Below are 17712 nucleotides of genomic sequence, written 5' to 3' on the forward strand. Positions count from 1 at the left end.
TTAACAATAAATTTTCTTGTGGCAGCATTTAAGGCCAATCTAGACGGGACAACCTGATTAAATTGTCAAATTAATTGTATGGTGTGAAAGCATACATGAAACTGGCTCATCGATCCCACTTGATTTGATTGTAAGATTGTGACCTATCAAATCAGGAAGGGGGGCGGCAAAATTCCAATATTTGACGCTAGTTTGCGTGGTACGGAACACTTTTTATTAATTTAGTGAGCCCGAATGTCACTAATAATTACTAAATTAGTAACTAAGTTTTAGGCGTGTGGACGCTAGATGAGATGTATGGCAATTTTATCCCCAGAAATCTTTCTCTAAGAAATGCTCCTAGCAAATGGTGCTATATTTTTGCGGAAACTAATTTTCTTGCCCAGTAGCATTGATCCATTTATTTTTAATATCGGCATCTTGTGGTAACCTACAATAATTAATAATAAAGAAATAGAAAATATTAAACGTTTATTCATGGCACATTGCATGCATTGTACGCATAAGTGCATTAAGTACCTAGTCTAATTATATTAACGATGAAAATATGATGGGTGTAAAAAACAAAAACGTATGTAAAGGAATACGAAGGTTTGAAAGGTTGCCATGAAATGACCCCGACTTAACTTAGTGCTTGATGACCAGAGCTGCCATATTTACTAACACATTGATTATCCCAAATAATAATTAGAAACGTGTCTAAAATAATAATTTATTACCGAACTACCAAACATCAAACTTGAAATATCGTAACTTTAACTTTATCGATATAAATATCGACATTGCGCAGCATCTGAGTAGCGAAGTTATTTGACATTTAGGATAGCGAATATTCCAGATAAACTTAAAGAATAGTGACAAAGGATTGTGAACTCTAAGTTCTAACTGATAAAATATAGATTTACTTAACGAACATTCGTAAATAATGCAAAAGAAACCGATTTTTCGTATTTATCGGATTATATTTAAATAAATAACCACCGGTGATAGGAAATACCTCCACGTGAAAGATTTTTTAAACCGCTGTGATTTCTGCAGCTTAATACTGCACAATACGGCATTTTAAATTTAATTATCAATTTTTGTTAGACGAGCGTACGTACGACGTGAATGTCATTCGAGCATGAAGTTTACACAACAACTGAGCATAGTCTGTGCATAAAGTGAGTCGGTCGCTACTAACTGTCGGATAGACGGGAACGCCCACTTGCCATCTCCATCCTACTCCGTGGCAGTAATACTTCCTGTTGTATTTTAAATGTTGTCTTATAACAAAGATAGATATAACTCCGTAATAGATGGATACAGTCTAAGGAAAAAAGTACCTCAAAAATCAAGAAAATTTGATTCTCGTTCAGAGGGCGCTACTAGCTTTGGCCTACTGTCGTATAGATGGCGTTGACGGTTTTGTTTGTTATTTAACAATTTTAACGCATATAAGTGAAAGAACATGGGTCAAAATCATAAAAATAATTATTATGCAAATAAAAAAATAATTTATCCATATTTAAATACATTTTATCGTATTTTTATAAATCTTAATTTTTAGTTTTAAAGTGTGTCGATAGATGGCAGTGAATTTACTGGGGTTACAAAATTTACTATGACAGTACCGCTCTAGTATAAGTTACTCTATGCTTATAATATTATCTTGCAGGATGAGGACAAGGCAGGACGAACGCTGGCGTTGCCAGCTGTCGCTGCGTTTGCGGCAGCCACCGACGCGGTGCCTCCTCCACACATGCATCAGGACCACATGTTCAACTGCTTAGGTCAGTCTTTATTCAAATATAATTTGAAATAACAATGTTAATTATGATTACACAAAAATTAAGACTAATCTAAATATCTGTCAGTCTTACGTTTAACCCGTATTGGCTTACACAGCCATGAGAAACGTGTTACCGTAACTGAAACTGTTTGTATAGTCTGCAATAGACTGAAAGGCCTATGTTTAACACTCGTTATGGTTTTGAAACTTTTCTGTCTGTGAAGGCTCTCCAGACTATGTGCGTGAATCGCGGCGCGACTTCGCGGAGAGAACATGTCGCGACGTTGACGTATGACTCCACACTCGCAAACTTCACGGCGATTTCGCAGTTTGGTTCTCGCCAAGATAGCGGAAAAGCAGCAGCTGATTGAGCTTAACTGCTAGTTATTATTATTATATAATATAATTATTATTTATCTTGCCACATATGAGTCAAAATAGTGTGTAATGTGGAGTCTTCCCAGTTCGCGCTTCGCGGGCTAATTAACCGACAAAAACGGGGAACTGGGCGCGAAGGCGTGAACAATCTGCGAAATCGACGCCACACTTACGTTCCCGGCTTCGCGCTGTGATTCGCGCATGAGTGTGGAGAGCCCTTAAAATTCTGTATTCATTAAAATATTTTAAACGTCTGTCAAGTTTAAGAAGCCGTTGATAATCGTTAGTCCCTATCTGCCATTTTGACATGTTCGTTTGTTCGAAAGTGACAAAATTTAATAGCGGTTTGCCAAGTTTTATGAATGAGAGGGTTTATGCTTAAGATGTCTATTTCTGAATATGTAGATGGTTAAGGGATAGGTTTTGTTGAGATTAAAAGGATGAAAAACATTTAGTGACTTAGAAAAAAACTTTACTTCATATTAATAGTACATTTTACAACTAGTGTGAAAAGACATTTTACACGTGTTGTAAACGACGTTTTTTAATACAATTGGGAAAAAATAATAAATTAATATATCATTAGTAGAATCATACCACCAAACCAAACCAAAACCAAAAGTACGTATACAGCCCTTGATAGTTGAGCTGCCGCAGCCCGCGATACCTTCATACTCGTGCGCGCCCCGGCCGCGGCCGCCGCGGGCCCGGCGCGGGTTGCTCAACGACACCGAGGAGTAACGAGTGAGGCCCCAGTACCTGCTCAAGCTAAATTACATTTACAGTACATATGGTGCTACTTTCTCGCACTAGTGCGTAAATGAGCATATTTCGTGCATATGTCGAAAGTTTAAAGGGCCATATGTACTGTAAAACGTTGTACGATACACGTGCGAATAGGTAATTTGCAACTCGTGTCGATTTAAAACACTCCCTGCGGTCGTGTTTTAATTTATCGCCACTCGTTCCGAATTTCCTCTTTTCCGCACTTGTATCGTAAATAACTATTTAACTGCGTTTCGAAACTATAGTTTGGAACTAAAAAGTAAAAAGCACTAGTTCGAGAAATTGAGCTTCTCGCACGCTACGCAGCCACAAAAAGTACCACTTTTTGAGCAACTGTATTAAAAATCACATTTACAATCGGGTCTATCGCGAATTTATTACCCGTCCCGACCATCGGGAACACAACCGGGTCGGGTCTATCGAGACCCGATTGTAAATGTGATTTAAATGTTATAATAACTTTTCTAATCAATATTGATGTTTCTTTGACAATCCTGTAATCACCTTGTCGTTAAAATATCCTGCCAGTGTTTTTAAATTCTTCTAAATCTACCGGTTTCAAATATATTATTCACTTCTCATGCTCGTAAAGTTCGACTTTAAGTCGTGTGTAGACAGCATAAAGTTGTTTATAGTGTATAACTCAGGCATAAATGTCCATTTTTAACCGACTTCAAGATTTCAAAGAAGGAGGTTCTCAATTCGGTTGTTTTTTTTTTTTTTTTTTAATTGTTACTCCATAACTCCGTCATTTCTGGACCGATTTTGAAAATTCTTTTTTTGATTGTAAGTATATACATACAGATTGGTCCCGTTTTTGTCAAAAAGCAGTTCTGATGATGGGATCCATGAGGAATCGAGGGAACTCAGGCATAAATGTCCATTTTTATCCTCTACTACTCGCTGCGCTCGAACCAATAAATTGTCTCGGATAAGAATGGATCGCTTTATGCCCTTGTTGTACAATCTACTATTTGTAGATGCCGGCGCCGACTATTATCTCCAGCACGTGAAGAAGACGGGCAACAAGACCATCAACGTCGAAGATTTGTCACAGAAGTTCGAGATGGGCGCCAACACCTTCTCCATTGAGTTGGAGGAACCTAAAACTAGGCTGCCTTTGCGGTTGCCAGATGAACCTGCCGGAGTAAGTAATAAGCAAAGATAGATATAACTCCGTTATAGATGGATACAGTCTAAGGAAAAAACGTGCCTCGAAAATCAAGAAAATTTGATTCTCGATCAGAGGGCGCTACTAGTTTTGGCTGCAGTCGTATAGATGGCGTTGACGGTTTCGTTCGTTATTTAACAATTTTAACGCATATCAGTGAAAGAACGGGTCAAAATCATCAAAATAATTAATGCAAATAAAAAAAATCATTTATCTATATTTAAATACATTTTATCGTATTTTAACAAATCTTCAATTTTAGTTTTCGACTATTTTAATATAATGCCCTTTCACCAAGTTTCATGTTAATATTGATGGCTTTTCACCACCTTGGGAGAGAATTTTCAAAAACGCTGAAATCAGTTTTCTACTCTTTGAATGAAATACATACCTTTTACGAAGTTTCTAATTCCTAGCTTAAAATAAAATTTGAACCCTATACAAACTTTCAACCCCTTTTTAACACCTTTAAAGGGTGAATTTTTAAAATCGCTGAAATATTTTTTCTTCTATTCTAATAATATGCCTTTATACAAAGATTTAAGTCCCGCACTCAATAAAATGTTTGATTTCCATACAAACTTTCAACCCCCCTTTCATCACCTTTTGATAGCACACGCAGTGCAAGTGTTATTTATACGTCATAATTTCATAGAAGTTTGACGTTTAAAATAACACTTGCACTGCGGTGCTATCAAAATCGTTGCAGACTTTTCTTTGTCTAACTCTAACATTGTAATGCAAAAAATTAATAGGTGATAGCTCAATAGGGAATATTACGCGAAACTCTGCATAGGGAGCGCCAGTGCGCCACTACCACAATCTGAGGGTCTATCGTGAAACAAGAAAATTTCTTTATCTAACATCTCTTTCACTCTTGCATATTCGAGCGATAAAGAGGCAGATAGCGAAGTTTCGGATTCGCGTTTCCCGGTAGGTCCTCTGTAAGCAAACCGCCTTGATGCATCAATGTAATATTTTATTATCTCTGAAAACTTGTCAAAAACCTGTTAAAGGTACTGTATGTATAAGTTACTCTATGGTTTACTAAAAAGACTAGTGCTGCACTCTGGTGGCAGAACATTGCAGTAATATCCCCTATGTCATGAAAGGAACTGTTAAGTGAGATATTTTATGTAGAGAGAGAGAGAGCTCAATGTTCCTACTCTGTTGTAATAGGACTAGGGCAATGGACCGGGTTTTCTGCTAAGACAAATTATAACTTTTATGGTCATTATAGGAAGGCGCCGAGGGCGGCGGGGGCGAGGAAGCGGGCGAAGGGGGTGAAGAAATCAAACGTAAGCAGAATTTACTCTTTTTAGCACAAAACTAAAACAAATTTACTGTTGCGATAGTGATACCTACTGATATAATGATGCTTTTGATTTTTAGAGATTAAAGACCTGATGACCAAGATGTGGAACGACCAGTCAAAACCAACACAGGTGCCTACCAATTTGTAAACTGTTAACTTGCGTTAACAGCGCCATCTATGGGACACCCTCTATTCTGTATCGAACCCTCGATGACTTATCTACTTTACGCACCCACCAGGGTACGTAGTTCAAGAGAAGGCCTATAGGTGGCGCTTTAATCAATAGGTTTAGGATAGTAATAAGAAAGATGTACTCGTCCACTTTACACACATCATTCGATACACACGCTGGTTTTCTCTTTGATTGCTGACTCCTTCGATCTCCGCCTACGTGCCAACATAAATCTTTTACACATTTAACTACCTAACAATTAGCAAACTTTGTGCGCCAAGGTAAGGTCTACATACAAGTTGCTAATGTGAAATACATTGCTATCAAGATCAGCAATTGATGCGTTACTTGATTCTGGCAGGGTCGCCATGTGAGGTGTGACGTAAAGACAAACAACTAAAGGTATAAAGCTCAAATAACACGTACAATCCACTTACATGTTAAGGCTATGGCTGTGTGTGGGTGAGACGTAGCACACACACTACAATCAGTAGCCTAATTGGTAAATTGGTCAAAGCCTTCAACATCGCGATCGATTTTTTTTTTCAAAATTTCGTTGTTTCTCTAATAACACTACAAGGTATAGTAGCAATAACTTAGTGTCTTTTTGTATTAGTACTTTTCACTTCGTAATAAGTGGTCTAATAGACGTTTGCACATTTTTCAGACTGCGTTGCTCCTCGGCGACTACCACCAACTTGGAGTGTGGTGGTCGGCCGGTGGACAAGTGGTTGCCTTCGATCCTGCGCCTACCATGCCTCGTCTTATGTTGACCGAGCACCGAATACAGAAGGGTGAGAATGAATGCTCGGGTTCGACCATATCCCTACCCTAGGGAACAAACAGGCCATGGAGGAAGAAAAAAAAAAAACTATAAAAAAAAAGAAAATTACAAATTTAATTTAAATACAGAGTTAGCCTAATCTACACTCTAATAGATTGTACGCTAAAAGTATGGTCTTATTTTATTTTTACATTTATAATACTACTATTTAATAAATATAATATATATATGAGGTTGTCATCATCATAACTCTTAAGAGCCTGGATCTTGTCGGTGGAGTAACCGCCACTCCGTTCTTCTTTCTACCACTGTTTTGAGCTCCTGACACGTCACTACGTGGATTTTCTCCTGGCTTGGTCCAAAAATGAGGTTGTAAGTAACTAAATATTAAGATAGTGTTTTTTTAGCATTATTTTAATCTTATGAGGCTTACTCTCTTCCCATCCCATCCCAGGGCGCTCTCGCAAACGGCAAAGAGGGTGAAACGCTGGAGTGGCTTTAGTGGGTAGGGCCAAGTTCTCCCTCCCCTCTTGCCAGCTGAGAGGGGTCAGGAGCGGCGACACCCCCCCCCCCATCAATGGCTTTCCCGCGGCCGGGGGGACGGTGCGTAAATGCATTCGCCCACTCCGTAAAAAAAGGGATCAAACAGTGCCTCTCAGTTAAACGACACCACGCGTTATTTAGTCAGGCATGAGAATATTCACATGTTTGGTATGTTCGAGCCGTGAAATTTGGAAAGAATTTGGGGATTTTGGAAGGAGATATCTTTTCACACAAATTATTCTCCTTGATAATACAATATGAATCGATAATGTTAATACAATACTCCTTGTTAATACAATAGACCATTACAAGTCTCCGATACAATTTAAGAAACTTACACGTTCCCTGTCCGGGTGCCCCCAATGTAGGGTCATGATGCTTTTCCTCAGTAGTCCGTGCTTCCACTATCACAAATTCTAAGTGGAAGCACACTTGGACGTGTGACTATCATATCATTTTGTATGGGGACAGCATAGACATAGTATAGTAGTTATAGACATGAAACCGAGCAACCAGGGGTAAGAGAAAGACATATTCATGTATTGACAGGTTAATGTATGACAGCATAATCCTTTTTCTCTTTCACTTATAAATTTCGGTATTTCGCCATCGCCTCCTACCTATGCTGCCATAACCCGACCATGAAAATAAACCCGGTCGGTGATAAGGACAAAGCATGGCACTATTTTCTCTTTCCTCTTATAGGAATCGCAATAAGAATATCTTTCTCTATCAATGAGTGTCAGGCCCTTGGGGGATAGTGAATGATATTTTGGCGTATGTGTGTGCAGGTGATGAGATCCGTCTCCAGCGCATCAAGGATGAGATGGCCGGTGAAGGGGGCGGCGGCGGGGACGACGAGGAAGAAGCGGGAGGCGGTGAGTTAATGAAAAATAAAATATTCATGTATCAACCCCTAACATTATAGTTATTGACGATACAAGTGCGGAAAATAGGAAATCCACGACTGGCGAATTACCTACTCGCACGTGTAAAAAAAATTCATGTATTAACCCATAACATTATAGTTATTTACGATACAAGTGCGGAAAATAGGAAATCCACAACGAGTGGCGAATTTTAAAACACGACCGAAGGGAGTGTTTTAAATCGACATGAGTTGCGAATTACCTACTCGCACGTAACACATAGATTTTAAATTTTCGACGTAGTTACGTAATGTGCTTATTATAGCACAGGGTGTCGTAATGAAGCACCAAATTAATGTACTGTAAAAATAATAATGACATGGAAAATATTAAATTGAATTACTTTAAACTATAATTTCATCTATAAATTGTACTAATTAAACATTTAATCATTTTTAAATACCTCCATTTACGAAAAAAATACTGAAAAGTGAGTTAATTATAAACTGTTATTTTTGTTTGTATAGCAAGGCTTTAATGAAAATGTTACTATATCTTGAGGTTTAAATATATTCGAATTATGTGTAGATAATAATTTTTGTGGGTTGTGCTGCCCACAAGTGACCCCCGTTTGTTGGCGCTAAATGTAAATATCAGTCAGTTTAGATCACGAAGTGGCAGCCTGGCAGGCCCTCCAATCCAACGCATACGGTGCCAATAGGAACAACCCAATGGACCCCGAGTTACCTGACTAAACCTTATCTTTCTTATGTTACGTATTGCAGAGGGCGAGCAGCAACCAGAGCCAGAACCAACGCCGGTGCCGCGCGAGGCCACGCCCGTCCTCATGGTCTTTGCTAGTCCTTCGGAGTTCATTGACAAGCTCAGTAAGTACCACTTTACCAGTATTATATTACCAGGGGTGCGAATCTCCTCGCTTCGGGCAAACTCGGCTCCGTTCGGCTCAGCATTGCTCCGAGCACTTATTATAATTATAATATATATGTAATATATATGTTAATTTGTTTTGTAATAGCACTAACATTATTTTTATTAGCTATGTAAGTTACTAACACATATGGGTGTATTAGGCCTGAAATAAATGACAATTTAATTTAATTTAATTTAATTTATTTAATTAGAGTTGGCACAACTTGACGCCCCTTTGCGTGCACGACCTGAGTATACCCTGAAACTCGTGTCAGTGAAAATATTTCTAAGTATAGTTTGTCAAGGGACTGTCTCATTTCAAACATAGACAGAGAGAATCATACTATCTTTGTCTTACACTAGTACTAGCCCCCAAAAGAAAAGGATGAGTATAGTTTTTTTTGTTCCTATTTACTGACAATATTTGCTTGACCAACTAACTATACATATCTTTATACTGTGCCTTCTGTTTGAATGCCGCCTGATACGGAACGCAATCTAATTTCTTCTTGGCTTCTCTCTCTTCTTCTTTGCTGCAATGTATTCTTCATCAAAAGTCTATCTATGATAAAAACATAATTGATTGATTGATTGTGTATGTCAGAATTGTCTTAAGCCGTTCCAGAAAATCTAAAGTATAAATTTCATAATATCTTTTCATTTTAGCGCTCCAAGGCCCCCTAGATCGCAAGCAATGCCTGGCCCCATACAAGCTGTACACCGTCAAGGTCATCAACGAGTTGACCTCGATGGTGAAGGACAAGCGACCCGCGCCCAAAGGAGGCGAGGACGAGGGCGAGGGAGAAGGTACTCGTATAAGTATAATATTACATAATAGAATAGAAAAGCATCTACTGTTACACTTTAGCTTTAAGGCGGTTCCCTGAGCTAGAAGGCGAAAAATCTCCTTATATGATCATGTTTTTTCTAAGAGGCGTAGACGTGGAAAAAATATATGTAGTTCTTGACTATCATTTTTAATATCATAGCTTCCGATACACGAATTATGACACTTCGCTCGATACAATTAATTCCCAAAGTAACCTCTAACTCGGACTTTTAATCCAACTTTAATCGGTTATTTATTATGTGATACTATAAACAAAAAAAGAAGAAAAAACAATCTTAACTTAAATAGTAATTTCATAGCTTTCGAATTTCGATGTTGTAAAGTAAAGTTTTAAAATAAATAAAAAATCGACAAAATTCGATCAAAATTGACACTTGGCGCGTATGTTCTTTCCCGTTCTAGCGGTTGTCGTCGTAGCGGTTTTCACAGTTTGATTCGCACGCCGTACCATTTTGTCATTTGTTGCTTAATATCCTCCTAGATTGGCCGATCCTGTGAAGTCTGAAAGGCAATGTTAACATGAGGTTAATTTTTCAGAGACCGAAGCCCTAGTGGAGCCCCTGAACGACGATGCGGTTGGCAGGTACATGGCGCGCACGGGCCGCACGGTCGCGTCGGTGCGCGGGCGCGTCGCGCAACATGAGAACTACTTCAGCGAACCGGCGAGGGACAACCAGGTGTGTATGGGGCCCTAGTGGGGACTAGTGCCCTGTTGGTCTACTGGTCCCTCTTCGTACAGTCGAAGGCAAAAAATATCGATACAGACAAATGGCTCAAAAATATATGAACAAGACTACACGACTGCCCGCTCATTAGGTACTGGACAGAAGTAGTCATTGGTAGGTCTAAGTAGATATAGGTTGCTAACATAGTATTAAGGCTAAAATGTTACTAACAAAATATGGATCGCTTTTGATCTGAAATAAAGAATTTTAATTTTAATTTATTTATTTATTGTCTATTAGTGTAAGAGCGTTCATATATTTTTGAAACTGCGAATGTGTATATATTTATGCCCTTGACTGTATACCTTTTACTTAAGAACGACACATATTTTTGGGAGTATAAAATTATAATAATTAGGTTTATTCCCGATTTGCCGGATTCTTGTTTCGCCGGATTCCTGTTTCGCCGGATTTGCGTTTACGTCCGGCGAATCGGGGACTAACCGTAAAGTAACACTTTAAACTTTTGCGTTTCGAACACATATTTAATTATACGAACGGGTCTACCGCGATTTAATTTCATTGTTTTCGTTTCAGCTGAGTTGAGCTAGTGCAACTCAGCTGAAACGTCGAAAAAATATGTAACTGTAAAGTGCAGAAATCTAAAATCAGAAATTAGAAATATTTATTGTGTAAACTGTGTAGGTACAATAAGTCTAACTAGGTACATTTTTGATGAGTATCAACAGTTTTACCCTTTTCCGGCATACAATTTATTTAATCTTAAACTAAGTTTTAATATTTAATCTTAAACTAAATTTTAATACACATATTTTCTTTTACAGGACGCCGCTGTGTCAATGGTAGCCATCGCGGTCGCACACATTGAGCCGTACATATACTGGAAACCAGCCCTCATAGACGCCGTGGTCAAATATGGCGACAGATTGTATACGATGTCGCTGGGAAGTGCGAGTAAGCCACCAAGGGTGACCGCAACAGAGTGTGTGCGGGACTATAGGATGACTACTTTTAACGTAAGTCCTTCATAAAGATATTAAATTATTTTAAAACGGGTCACTCACGTATTATTAAGTCGAATAGCTCGACATGTTTCGATCCAATTTACGAGGACCGTCTTCACGGAGCAACGACACGTCTTCACTGGGCGAGGGCGCGCCGTGTACTGCGGGCCAAAGCCCGACTCGCACGGCCGCTCACGACAGGCCTTTATAAAGTATAGTTAAACGTAGATAATGTATTTTATGGGGAGTTAATGCTTTTATTGCAAACGTTGTGGTCAAATATGGTGACAGATTGTATACGATGTCGCTGGGAAGTGCGAGCAAGCCACCGAGGGTGACAGCTACAGAGTGTGTGCGGGACTATAGGATGACTACTTTTAAGTAAGTCCTTTATAAACTACTAGCTTTTGCCCGCGACTTCGTCTGCGTGGACTTAGTAACCGCAGCTAGAGTAAGAATAGCGCCTGGAAAAATTCTCATAGTAATCTAAATTTGAGCATATTATGCACACAAATTAGCAGGCACTCCGTTATTATCTCAATTCCACCCCGCTTTTTACTTTCTTAAGGGATGATTTTCTGGATAAAAACGATCCTATGACCTTCTCAGGGACTCATCCTATCTCTATGCCAAATTTCATCTAAATCCATTCAGCGGTTTAAGCGTGAAGAGGGAACACACAGACAGAAAGACAGACAGACAGACAGACAGACTTTCGCATTTATAATATTAGTATGGATTTAATCTAAATCCATTCAGCGGTGTAAGCGTGAAGAGGGAACACACAGACAGAAAGACAGACAGACAGACAGACTTTCGCATTTATAATATTAGTATGGATGGATAGTTAAACGTAGATAATGTATTTTATGGGTAGCTAATGCTTTTATTGCAAACGTTGTGGTCAAATATGGTGCCATTGTATACGATGTCACTGGGAAGTGCGAGTAAGCCACCAAGGGTGACTGCCAGTGTGCGGCACTATTATGACTAGCTTTAATGTTACTTTAGGTTTTGTAACGAAAGTGTAACCTTTGTCTGGTTTCAGGTTAGAACAACTGTAGGCGACGATGTAGTGAATGGCGATCTGAAGGCAGGAGATTCCGGATCCGTTCTCAATGTGCGTCGGGCCATCGCCAGATTCTTTGAATCGGTAAGTGTATACAGAGTACTGAAAGTAATTTTTTTAAAGGTAAAAAAAATCGTGAGTTATGACGTTACTCATAATTGTCTGTCAAATCTAAGGGCCTAATACAGTAGAACTATTATGGGCGGTCATTTCGTTCCTTTTACTAACGCTACTAATGATATTTCCAGAACAAATACGGTGTGCTCTGCGCGAAGGACTACTGCGTGGCGATCTGGCAAGGCGAAGCCGGCTCCTTCTGCATGTTCGACCCTCACAGCGTCGGGCCCACTGGGAAGTCATCTCCTATTGGAGGCGCTGGGCTGATTGTCTTCAGTACGACGGATGACCTGGCAGATACTTACAGAGAGAGTGTGGAGGCGCTTAATCGTCCAGGGAATAACAAGTTAGCTCTTTCAAACCTTTTTTTTAATATTTCGGGGACATATTAAGTTAAATCCGTTACATCTCCTCAAAATTATACACCACGTAAGATTTTTGGAACAATAATCCATAGATAACACCATTAAATTCTGTGTTTGGCTGATAAAAGTACCAGGAGCTCATAGCTCAGCAGAAGCTTTTTTCGACTGTCACAGCATCGGACCGACTGGGATATCATCTTTATTGCTCCACACCATGTACAAAAACACTATAGAGCGGCTGGCAAAAGTACCAGGCGCTCATAGCTCTGTAGGAGAGCTTCTTTCTCTTCGACCCTCAGTGCGTCGCTCTCTCGGAAGTAATTTCCGCTGGGAGTAGCTGGGCTCATTGTGTTTAGTACGACAGATGAACTTCGAGAGAATGTGGATGCCCTTACTCGTCCAGGGAATAACAAGTTAGTTCATACAAATAACATCACTAGCATAACTCGCATATTTTTGCCACTGTTCGTATAACACCAAGCGAATGATAAAAGTACCAGGAGCTCATAGCTAAGTAGGAGCCCCTTCTGACATGAACTTGTGTACATAATACACATGTCACTACACCAACAACAACAAGAGTCACCGCCTCACACCACTGGAAGAGGGATAAAATCTTAGAATCGCTAACCTTTTAGGGCTATCTTGGTAGGGACGCCAATTATGGGCTGCGTTAGAGAAACAACAGTTTCGAGGTATATATGACTTATTCTGATCTAATGAGGCAAGATATGTATTTATATTTGCAGTATTTACGTATCGAAATTTTCAGAAAATCACGCTTATGAAATGCCACCAAATGTTGAACAAGTTTAACATGGTGTTTTTGTTTCAGGCTCTCAATAACTCCAATCTCGATCGGGTGGGAGTTCTCCAAGATACCGGGCAAGGCGGTGGTGCAGAGCGCCGTGCCCGACGAGGGATATGAGTGCAAGGTGAGCGGACATTTCCCACCACCTCCTCCACCACTCATGGTCTTTCCTGGCTCGCGCCGTACAGACCGAATCGGAGCCGTGCCGAGTACTTGCCGATTTCAACATTGCGGCGTGTTCGAACCCCGTCAGAATCAAATGTTTTATTCGTGATAAACTTAAAACTAAAATTACATACAGAAGTATATCTAAAACTATAGGAATTTATAAAATAGGTAGGAGTTAAAGTTTACCACGAAAATGGTCTCGCCTCAGCATAATGCTGACCCGAAAGTCAGCGCTGATCTTCCACGTTGCTTCGGGTCTCCCTACATTTTTTTTTGTGAGCGGACAATGGATATGTCATCGTCGTTAGCCAAGAGTATTTTGACATGTAGGAGACTGACAGTGGTTGTAGTGTTAAGGGGCTGATTATCAGGCCGCCGGACGATATCAGCCTGTCAGTTGGAACAAAAAATTGACAGTTCCGAACAACTGACAGGCCGATATCGTCCGGCGGACTGGTAATCAGTGGACTCCTTTAGTCAGTCCAAGCTAAGTCTGCAGCGATTTTGATAGCACACTGTGCAAGTGTTATTTTAAACGTCTAACTTCTATGAAATTATGTTGTTTAAAATAACATTAGCACAGACTGCGCTATCAAAATCACTGCAGAGTTATCTTGGTCTGACTCTATCGATGCTAATTATTATATTTGACAACTTTCGTCTCATTCGTTTAAATCTATTCCCTTGAAAAATCTTTGCTTGATTGGAAAATTTGGAAATCAGATTCCCTTTGGGAGCGTAGGTTCGAATCCTATCGACTGCGCCATGTCATGAGATATACAGACGACCATAACCGAGCATAGACTACTTTATTCATATATCACTTAGCCTACCCACATTATAGTGATTATCAAGATATCTACATTTTAATTTAAAATTGGTGGTGTCTGATTTGCCTGGCACAAAAGTAAGATTGTAAAGCTGGTAGTAAAGGCGTTTTAGCCATGGCGACACTGACAAAACTACCGTCTGTTTTATTTATTCCGTAGACTAAAATGACGTTTCATGTGTAAGACATGACATTTCTTAGTACCACATAAAATATCATTTTAGTCAACGGAATAAAAAAACAGAATATAGACGATACAAGACAAGAGTGACAAAATTGTTAAAAATAATTATTCGTTTTTATGTGCTATAAATGTGTTAAAAACTGATTTCTATTGATAACTTAATGATTGTATCGATAGGTGCTAACAGCATACGTGGAGATGGCAAAAGGCCGCACCATCCTGCGAGGCTCGCGTCCGCCAGACTCTAACAAGTGAGTACATCTACATATGTAGTGCATTATTATTTTCCATCGTTTTTACGGAAATGTACGAGCGTGTCTTGCTATAAAAAGTACTGAGGTTGACTGAAGTAGCATCAAGGGGGGGGGGGGGGGTTGGTTGGTTTGTGCCAGGCTTCAGCCAGGGCCCAGCGGGAGGGGGGGTGGCGCAAACTAGATTGCAAACTAGATTGGTCCTGGAAATCTTTTTTTTTCCAAAATAATCCCTACTAATATTATAAATATCGAGAGTAATTAAAGTAAGCCTGTCTTTCTGCGCTCTGGCCACGTGGTACTGCCTTTGTCCTACCAATCGGAGCACATAAGTTTTTTTCCACTTGGTCCGATTAATCGGACTACCAGGAATTGTCATTCCGCTTCGTCCTACCGATCGGACCTGAGGTGCGCACCTAAGCACTCCCACTCATCTACGCGAGGGCCACCGCGGGGACGGCGAGACGCAGGGGACGGCGCGGCTGTGCACCGGCTCCCAGTCGAGCGGCGCCCGCACCTGACACTCCTGACAGTGCCGATCCATACTCCGAGCACGACGCACGTCGCTTTGCCCGCGCGCGCACGCATAGTCGCATACGAGAACGCTTTTGCTTTCGATCTTAAACTTTCCTATCTTCTATCGCTCATTTTTCGGACTAATTCGTTTTCTCTCTATTGTAAACTTCTTCCGTCATTACATCGCTTGTTTGGACTCTTGTGGTTTTCTTTATAAACTATAGTGATTGCTAAGCTCCTATAGACCAAATGAACTCATTTGGTCACAGAGACTATTTGCTCTAGTCTATATCATAAATTACATTTTTTTTCTTATTTTAATGTAATGTAAATACAGGGGTCTTGGCCCCGAGTATACTTTCATGCCCTTTGGGGTTGAGACCCTTGGCCCGTGGGGTCCTAATGCTCTACAGATTTTTAAAGAACTATCAAAAAGATTAGTCGACTTCACTGGCGACCGAAGAGCTGGCAGCTTTCTCGCGCAAGGTATTAGCATCGCAATACAGCGGGGAAATGCTGCCAGCATCCTCGGCACCATGCCAAAGGGGCCACATTTTCTAGATGTATTTTAGTTTTATTTTATAGATGTTCGTTTTAAAGAAATATATTGTGTAGCGCCAGCTAGCTCGGGGTTCGATGACGAGGCTATATTTTAAAGTGAAAAGACACACATATCAGATTAAAAGTGTATTCTGCTAAGTATTGCACTGGTAGAGTACACAATTGGATAATTTAAGAGTTAAACACTGATTACTTTTAAGAATTAACAGAATATTAGATTGAGGTGTATCAATTGTACCGCGTCGGTTGCCGGACTGCGCGGGAGCGGCGGGAACGTATCTGTATACGGTCGCTCACGCGCAGCGCGTTGCGATTCGGAGCCGTGATTGGCTCATCGGGTGCAGCAATGAAGTCGTCCAATACGCGAGCTTGGCTTGACGTTTGTGGTTGGCGCGTTATACACTCCCCCTCCAAGTTCCCAGAACGACCCGTTGGGGACTTGGTAACATTATCATCTCGCGCTAAGTTACGAGGGCGACCACGTAGTCGCCGTGGTTGGACAGGCACCGAAGGAATACCTTGACCTGGTGTGAATGGTGTCAAGTCAGAACTATGGTATTTACCCAGGTCGGTATTGGTTTGTATGTCAGCTACAACATAAGAAGTTGGACTAATTACTTTACTAATACGATAGGGACCATCCCGTTTTGGCATGAATTTCTTTGTTAAACCTTTAGAAGCCTACCAGAACTAGGTCATTAACGCAAAACAAAGGTGACTGCCGTCGGTGCTGGTCAGCGTCGCTTTTCTTGTGGCGTTGACATTCTTCACATTGTTTTAGATATTCCGTGATGTATTTGCGCATTCCTGTGAAGTAATACTTGTGACAAATGCGTGCGAGAGTCCTTTCTACGCCCTGATGACCAGCTGTTGGGGCGTCGTGGTACTCTTTTAAGACGGCCTCCTTCATAGAGTTGGGTACTACCAGCTGAGCTTCCTCCGACTCAGAGTTGGGATTGTAATAGTAGAGGACCCCTTGGGCCATGACATATCCTCTCTCTAGCCATCTGGTTGAGTTAATGGGATCAGAGTCTTCCAGGTCTTGAACAATCTTGGCGACTTCTGGATCATTGAGCTGAGCAGTTCGTAGTTCCGTCGGGTTAACCTGTGGAATATCAATAATTATAGAGCAGACTCCACATTCTTCTTTGGAGTTTTCATCGCAGACCGGTCGACTCAATGTGTCTGCTATGACGTTGGCCTTTCCAGGTGTATATTCATATTTGATGTCAAAACCTTGCAGTTTAAGTGCCCACCGGATAAGGCGACCACTTGGTGACTTGTGAGTCAACAGCCATTTCAACGGCTGATGATCCGTCTTCACTAAAACTGTATGACCATCAATATAGGGCCGGTACTTCTCAACAGCCCAGATCACAGCCAAACACTCTCTTTCAGTTGTACTGTAACGGCGTTCTGCCGGAGTGAGCAGCCTGCTGGCATACTCAATGGGACGCTCATCATGGCCTTTGCCTTGCATAAGGCAAGCTCCAAGAGCATAGTTGCTCGAGTCAGTCCGTAGAATAAAATGTTTGCTGTAATCCGCTTGCACCAGGATTGGAGCAGAAGTTAATCTGGTTTT

General features: G+C 40.5%; 1 protein-coding gene across 1 annotated transcript in view; it reads left to right on the top strand.

The window, feature by feature from the left end:
* The window catches only part of LOC134753659 (uncharacterized), a 75602-nt gene that overhangs the window by 31351 nt on the left and 26539 nt on the right, over positions 1 to 17712 (top strand). The window contains exons 24-37 of the mRNA XM_063689600.1: positions 1658 to 1772; positions 3916 to 4082; positions 5347 to 5404; positions 5499 to 5551; positions 6261 to 6387; positions 7712 to 7798; positions 8575 to 8676; positions 9386 to 9526; positions 10107 to 10246; positions 11080 to 11271; positions 12308 to 12412; positions 12577 to 12791; positions 13646 to 13745; positions 14980 to 15053. Of these exons, the coding sequence (XP_063545670.1) occupies positions 1658 to 1772; positions 3916 to 4082; positions 5347 to 5404; positions 5499 to 5551; positions 6261 to 6387; positions 7712 to 7798; positions 8575 to 8676; positions 9386 to 9526; positions 10107 to 10246; positions 11080 to 11271; positions 12308 to 12412; positions 12577 to 12791; positions 13646 to 13745; positions 14980 to 15053 (1676 nt within the window). The remainder of the gene's footprint in view (positions 1 to 1657; positions 1773 to 3915; positions 4083 to 5346; positions 5405 to 5498; positions 5552 to 6260; positions 6388 to 7711; positions 7799 to 8574; positions 8677 to 9385; positions 9527 to 10106; positions 10247 to 11079; positions 11272 to 12307; positions 12413 to 12576; positions 12792 to 13645; positions 13746 to 14979; positions 15054 to 17712) is intronic.

The sequence above is a fragment of the Cydia strobilella genome, chromosome 27 (genome assembly GCF_947568885.1).
Source record: "Cydia strobilella chromosome 27, ilCydStro3.1, whole genome shotgun sequence".
NCBI lineage: Eukaryota > Metazoa > Arthropoda > Insecta > Lepidoptera > Tortricidae > Cydia > Cydia strobilella.